The sequence below is a fragment of the Cnephaeus nilssonii genome, assembly GCF_951640355.1.
Source record: "Cnephaeus nilssonii genome assembly, chromosome: 6".
Taxonomy (NCBI): domain Eukaryota; kingdom Metazoa; phylum Chordata; class Mammalia; order Chiroptera; family Vespertilionidae; genus Cnephaeus; species Cnephaeus nilssonii.
Genome location: NC_137077.1, coordinates 94,492,289 through 94,499,871, shown reverse-complemented (window position 1 = coordinate 94,499,871; position 7,583 = coordinate 94,492,289). Strand labels below are relative to the sequence as shown.

At 50.4% G+C, this 7,583-nt stretch overlaps 1 protein-coding gene across 1 annotated transcript; it reads left to right on the top strand.

Annotated features, from left to right (window-relative positions):
• The first annotated feature begins 223 nt into the window (after positions 1–223).
• On the top strand, positions 224–7,096 carry SHISA2 (shisa family member 2). The gene is made up of 2 exons (XM_079775408.1): positions 224–1,545; positions 5,009–7,096. Exons 1-2 carry the CDS (start codon positions 1,209–1,211, stop codon positions 5,560–5,562), a joined length of 891 nt encoding a protein of 296 aa, XP_079631534.1. The 5' UTR covers positions 224–1,208; the 3' UTR covers positions 5,563–7,096.
• The last annotated feature ends 487 nt before the right edge of the window (positions 7,097–7,583 follow it).

Genomic DNA, 7,583 nt, shown 5'->3' with positions numbered 1-7,583 from the left:
CTTAGGTTGCCTAAGTTACGTTCTCTCCCGCGCCGGTTCCAGCCTGCAGCCCACCGTCGCCGGCCACCCGCTGGTCTGGCACCCCGGCCCGAAGGCGCAGGGCTCCGGCGCCCCGGGACGTTCAGGGGAGGGGGAGCCGCGCAGCACGCATGCGCGCCGAGCGGCCGCGGCCCCTCTTAAGAGCGCAGCTCGGCGGCCGGGCGCGGCGAGCCGAGTCGGGGCGGGCTGGGTGCCGGGCGCGGCGACTGGGCGGGCGGCTGCCGGACTCCGCTTCTTCCGCAGCCCGGAGGACTGCAACTGGTGTGGGAGGCGCCCGCCGGTGCGCACCTCCCGAGAGCGCAGCGGCCCGGGAGAGGGGGAGAGGCAGACCGGCCCGGCGCCGGTGGGAGCGAGCCGCCGCTGGAGAGGCGAGGAGGGAGCTGGCGCGAGCTGCCCGCCGGGACTCACGCGCAGCCGCCGCCGCCGCCGCCGGCTCCCGGGACTGCGGCGGGGGCGCGCCAGCCCCGCGCCCGCGCCCTGGACGGCGGCGTGAGCTGGGAAGACTGACCGCAGGTCCCGCGGCGGGGACCGTTGTGCACCCCGAGGGCTGCCGGGGCTACGCAGCCGGAGCCATGCGGGCCGAGTTCGGAGCTGAGCACACCGAGCGCGGCCGGGCAGTGCACTTGCTGACCGCTGTCCTGGGCGCACCGCCCGCCTTCTTAGCCCCTTCTCGCCGCCCGAGAGGGGACTAGAGGGAGGGAGGCGCTCCCGGCTCGTGAGCGGCATCCCGAGATCCAAACCCTGCGGCCGCGTCCTGGCTCGGGGTCCGCCGCGGCTTCCCCAGCGGTCATCGGACTGAAGGGACCGTCCCCTCGGGGATGCCCGGGGAGGGGCCTCTCGCGGGCGAAGTCTCCAGGGGATGCGGGACGACAGCCCCGGGGGCCTTCTGAGTCTGCACCCGAAGCGTCCCATCAGCGCAGATCCGCTCCCAAGGCCGCCCCTTACGGACCGGGCCGCCCGGCAGGAGGCGGGCATGGCTTAGGAGCCTCCCGGGTCAGCCGCCCGGCGTCGTTGGCTCCCGGGACGTCGCGGCAGCGGGCAGTGGGCACTCGCTGAGAAGGGTGACGCGGTCCCGGCCTGAGCACCACTGGAACTGGGTCTCGGGGGCCACGACCTACCGAAGACCGCGCTGCGCTCTCTGGAGACGCGCGGCCCGCGCCCAGGGTGCCATGTGGGGCGGACGCCGCCCGGCCGCCGCCGCCGCCTCCCGGATCCCCGCTTCGCTCCTGCGGCTGCTGCTGGCCGCGCTGCTGGCGGCGGGGGTGCGGGCCAGCGGCGAGTACTGCCACGGCTGGCTGGACGCTCAGGGCGTCTGGCACGTCGGCTTCCAGTGCCCTGAGCGCTTCGACGGCGGCGACGCCACCATCTGCTGCGGCAGCTGCGCGTTGCGCTACTGCTGCTCCAGCGCCGAGGCGCGCCTGGACCAGGGCGGGTGCGACAACGACCGCCAGCAGGGCGCCGGCGAGCCTGGCCGTGCGGACAAAGACGGCTCAGACGGCTCGGCAGGTAGGGGGTGGGGGGGGGGGGGGGTGGGGAGGGGAGGGCCGTGCTTGAGCTGGAGGAAGGCTGGCTTCGCCTGGACTGCAGGGACCTGGGACCTGGAGAGGGGAACGGAATCAGGAGCACTGAGATTTCAGAAAAGGGTCTTGGACCAGGAGGTGGTGCCAGCATTCTGGGCCAGCCATTCTTGTGGGAGAAATGGGGCACCAATTCACCGTCCTGGGACTCAGTTTCCCCATTTGTTAGCTAAAAAGTGATTTGGGTTGGATTTTCCCAAGAAAACCACACGTCTAAGGCAGGGTGGGCCAAAGACAGCTCCATGATCCCCCCCCCCCCCCCATGCCGCCTATCCCCAGAGGGCTAACTTCCAGGAAGGGTTAACATCCTGGGAGCCCAGAGGAAGCCGGGAGGGCTGGCGGGGCTCTTCTGTGAAGGCTCCTCAGGAGGAAGGCAGCTCCTCAGCGCTTCCCGTGGGTGACACCCTTTACCAGACCCTGGGGACTCTCATCCTAACATTATGCGGCCTCTCTCCCCTGTCAGGCCCGGGCCTCTGGCTTCTGGACAGTTGTCACCATGTTGGACTTGCGAGGTGTGACATTAGAGCCGTACCCAATCTTGCTCTTTGTGACTTTGACTGAAAAAAAAAATAATATATTTTTTTCAAATTGCCAAAACTAGAGTTGGAAAAATAAACAAGTCCGTGTCAGAATTTGATAGGTTCCACTTCCTCTTCACAAACCTCCCAGATGGCCTCCCTCCAGGGTCCATATCAAATATGTGTGTTTGAGAGGGAGGATTTAGGTTGGTGCAGGGGGAGAGGTCAGATGGCAAGCATGTCACCAAGAGGGTGTCTCTTTTCTCTGCAGCTGGACAGGACTGTTCACCAGCACAAGGGCCGGGCGGTGAGTTACCCGAGCTTGGTGCTGGTGGCATCTGTGTGGACAGAGCTGTCTCCCCCGGCTGAGAGGCAGCTCTTTTTCAGTGCCGGTCCCTTTGCAGTCAAGCATTTTATTAGCAAGCCACTCCTGTTGTTCTGCTTCATTGACTCTGAAGAGAGGAGAACTGAGGGTAATTCCAGAAAAGGTGCCATCTTAAAGCACAAGCTCAGCCTTGCCGGGTGTGTGGCCCTGGAATAAAGCCTTGAGAAATGAGCCAAAGACGGAACTGCTACTTCCGTGTGTCAGCTAAGTTGGGCTTATTAATGGTCTCTGAAAAGTTAGGTTAGCTTTGGACAGATCAGTAGGCAGCAGACTTCTCATGACACCCTGTGATGTGCATGGGTGCCTTCTTCACCCCACTTTTAAGTCCCTTTTTCCTGAAAATTCTGCTCCTCTTGCTTCTCTTCTGCAGTCGAGAAGGACAGCAGGCCTAATTAAGCAGTGCTGAGGGATTAGAGGGGCACAGCATCCTTTATCCCTGCGTAGTTATTTACACTTCCCATTAAAAATTCTGGAAAGAGAACAGTTATTTCTCCCCCAAATTCATTATGTGGACCTAGGTTGCTTTCAGCTAGTTTTAGCTATAATGTTTGGGGTTTTTCTTTTCTTTCCTTTTTTTTTTTTTTTTTAAAAAAAAAATCCTCACCCAAGGATATTTTCCATTGATTTTTGGGAGAGTGGAAGAGAGAGGGAAAGACAGAGAGAAACATCGATGTGAGAGAAACACATCGATTGGTTGCCTCCTGCCTGCACCCTGACCGAGGCCCGGGCTGGAGAGGAGCCTGCAACCGGATTGCCCTTGATTGGAATCGAACCCGGGACCCTTCGGACTGAAGGTTGACATTCTATCCACTGAGCCAAACCAGCTAGGGCTCTTTTTATTATTTCTTTACTTCTTGACACATTTAGGACTAGCATCTCAGTTTAGAGAATGAAATATTTATAGCATGCGGATGGAGAAGCCCCCATCCCCTGCTCTAGTGTGCTTGAAGTGACTGTGATTAGAACAGTCAGAAAGCCAGCTGTGCTGTAAACTGTAGCAAATATTTCTACCTGCTAAAGGAACACTATGTATAAATATAGCATTTATTCTGTTCAGAGTGGATGATTAAGGAAATCAAATGTCAGCTTTGGTTAAATACTTATAAAGTATGTTTTGCTTGTAAGGCATTATTTCTCCATGACTTCATGTGCTACTATATTCTAAAAACACTGACTCCAGGGCACAGTCAAAGGGTACCTCAGAGGTGTGGGAGAACTGGGCTCCCTCCTGAGGTTCTGCCTGTACCACTGAGCTGGCACTGCTTTGCCAAGACCAGCAAGACCTAGTCTCTGTCCTCCTGTGTTTTCCAACCAAATAGTTAAGGACATGGGCAGGAACACACACAAAAGTAGCTTCTCAGTAACCTCAGGTGGAATTCTACAGAAGTGGCTCCCAGGCATTCTGGCGGCTCCTCCCTCCCGATTCTCTGCCCCCATCAGTAGATGTATCTTATCCAGCTTCTGGAAGCCCCATGCTGCTATCCCCGTGGCTCCCACAAGAGTTTTTAAAGTAAATAATAGAAAAATACAGCTTGCTATCAATTTCACTAAAGTTACTATTTTTTTATCTTTTATGGTTTTATTTTTCAGAATAAACCTCACTTGCTAAATATGGTGCCCATTGCTTTATGCTCGGCAGCCTTGCCCTGTAGTTCCTCACACAGAATCCAGTGTCGGAATTCCAGGGTGACTGTTCCACCTCAGCCCTTCTGGGCCTGCCCGGGTGCTTCCTAGCTCACTGTGGGCAGCTCTCCTTCCTGGAACACATATCTTGTTGCCCCCAACATTTGTTCTCCTCGGTACCTTGTTCCATGCTGCCTGAAATAACTTCCCTGCACACAAGTCACTTCCCCTTTCCACCATCCAGTGACTCATGCTCAGTCCCCTCTAACCTCCTCCAGCCTCAGCTAGATAAGCGTGTGGAGTTTTTCTTACCCTTCTTCGACTTCTGTGCTTTACAGACTCCTTTTGGAAATGGTCATGGCTAGAGTCTGACCTAAATTTTTTATTTATTTGCCTCTGGAAATAAAACTTGCTAAATAAAATATGGTCAATGGAGTTTGCAAGGAATACAAATAACTTGCCGGGGGAAGAAAGCTTTTTAAATAATTTCAACTCGTTTCTATACAGATCTGACAACTATCTGACAAGTATGGACAGTTCAGTTATTGTAGGGATTTTAGGACAGTCTTAAAACATGAAACACATGTTGTCAGTAAATTGATTTGCCTCAGTCAGTGCGAGTTGGTGAATCTAGCTGTAAATATTAAAAATTTTGCTTTAGAGCGGCTGACCTGCCATGCCTGTTCAGCCTTCCCACCTTTCCTGAGACTGAATAAAGGACCGTGCATACGATGGGCACACAAACCAGCCCACCCTGGGTCCTCAGCTCAGTGTCACTGCCACTCCTTTCCGATCTCCACTGCCAAGCACGCTGATTTTTACTGCATATTTATAGTGAATCATAATGTTATGTTTTTGTCCTCCAGTCCCCATCTACGTGCCGTTCCTCATCGTTGGGTCCGTGTTTGTCGCCTTCATCATCTTGGGGTCACTCGTGGCCGCCTGTTGCTGCAGATGTCTCCGTCCTAAGCAGGAGCCCCAGCAGAGCCGGGCCCCTGGGGGGAACCGTTTGATGGAGACCATCCCCATGATCCCCAGTGCCAGCACTTCCCGGGGGTCGTCCTCCCGCCAGTCCAGCACAGCTGCCAGCTCCAGCTCCAGTGCCAACTCCGGAGCCCGGGCGCCCCCAACAAGGTCACAGACCAACTGTTGCTTGCCCGAGGGGACCATGAACAACGTCTATGTCAACATGCCCACGAACTTCTCTGTGCTGAACTGTCAGCAGGCCACCCAAATTGTGCCCCATCAAGGGCAGTATCTGCATCCCCCATATGTGGGATACACGGTGCAGCACGACTCGGTGCCCATGACTCCTGTGCCGCCTTTCATGGACGGCCTACAGACAGGCTACAGGCAGATTCAGGCCCCCTTCCCTCACACTAACAGTGAACAGAAGATGTACCCAGCTGTGACTGTGTGACTCCAGGTGCCAACTGGGTTCCATCACGAGCCCGAGGAAAACAGGGAAGCTGTGGAGTTGGCGAGGATTCTCAAGGTGGCAGTCCATGCATGCTGGGGATGTGCATGGCACAATTCATTCGGATAGTTTCATTTGCCCCCAAACTGTGAAAACATCTCTCTCTGAATTAGCTTTTGTGGGTGTTTTATCCCAGTGCATGATTGATTTATGACGGAAAAGGACATCATCTGGAGATGCCTGTGTTGTTCCTGATGGTTGTATGACAAATGCGTGAGCCCTTAAGTGCCCTTGAGGTATGGCTGTCAAAAGATTTTTGTAAACAGATGATTAAGGGTGTTTATTATATTGTTATTATTATTATTGTTTCTTTTGTTTTTTTACTGTACCCAGTCAGAATACCTGTTCCTTGCCTCTTACCTGGGTAAGTCTTTTATAAGCATCCAAGGTTTAGGGGAAGATATTAAGAACACAATTATTATACAAGGAAATCCAATTTGAACTACATGAGATTAGTCATTGATCTCAGTATTTCATAGGTATTCTTTCTTTCATTGTAAAAAGATATATAAATTGTCTATTTTTGTGCTTTTTTTGGGGTCTATTTTGTGCTTTTTTTACCTTGTGTAGAGATCTTATTACAAAGTGATTTTCTACATTAAAAAGAGACTGAAAGAAATTGTATAGTTACTTAACTAATGACATTTCAGAACTCTGGGGTTTTAATCTTGAAGTGGTGGGTGGTGTAGTAATAAAGCCATTCATCCCCTTCTTGATTGTATCTTCTAATTTTCCAACTTTACAGTGACATCTGAGAAGTAACTAGATTTTTTTATGTTGAAATTATAATCTATCACCTGCTACTTCTACAAATTACGTATGGCTTGGCATTTCTTTCTATTTGGTTTTTAGATCCCCATGTCTGTATAAGACCGAGTGCAGGTAATTACTGTCTTATAAATGAAGATCAGCATTTCTGCTTAGAACTGATAAAACATTACTTGTTTCCCCTATAAATATCAAAGAAATGCTTTATAAAGGTTGAGTGTAGCTTCTCAGCCATAATCCAAGATTTTGGATGAAATTTAAACCACAAATATAATTTACTTTGCAAATCATAAGGCTTTTTATACTCTTGTTATCAAAATGGCTTATTTTTCAGGCAATAGGGACTATTAAATCAGGAGAAAAGCTTTTCAAAGAGATATTGCCTTTCTTTACCCACAAAGTTCTTGTTTTTCTCTCCTAGTCCTCAGCAAGCACTATATTCATTACCAGTGTTCTGAATTATGAGATTCAAGTGAGTTTGTGTATTGTTTACTTATAAGGAATAAGTTTAAGTATGTGCAAGTAAATTTCCAACTGCTAGCAAAAACAAGATTTGTAATTCAACAAATGCATAAGGTTGGTCTTTGACACATTTATGCCAATATCTGTTATCTTTCATCTACCCTACCTATCATCTACTATCTATCTACCTACCTATCTTTCTATCTATCTAACAATCTAACATCTATCTCATGACTGAATAATGTAAAACCACTGTTGGCAATTGGTATCTGCAAAGATACTCAATCAAGCATTTTTAATAACCAAAGGCAGGGGAAAATAATTTTACTTATTAATAAATATTTTATGGTATGAATTCCTAGGGGAGTTGTTTTTTTTTTCTCCTTTTTCATTCTACTTGCTAATTTTAGATGGTCTATTAAATCTGTTAATAGAATAAAATTGCTCAAAATTGTAAATATTGCTTTCTAGAACCAAGAGACTACCTTTAAGAGTAATCAATATCTGAGAAGTTTATATGTAAATTCTATGAGTCAGTGACATTATTTAACATATTCTATAGTAAATGTTGACAACACAAAAGAGATAGTTCTTTTGAGATCATATTATCAAGTTACCTTGTCTTTGATGGTGGATTCTGACTACCTAAGGAAGTAAAATTCTTAGAAGATTGGAGGTGAAAGGGACCTTAGAGATCACCAGCTTAGGGATTGGCAAGCTTTTTTCAGTAAAGA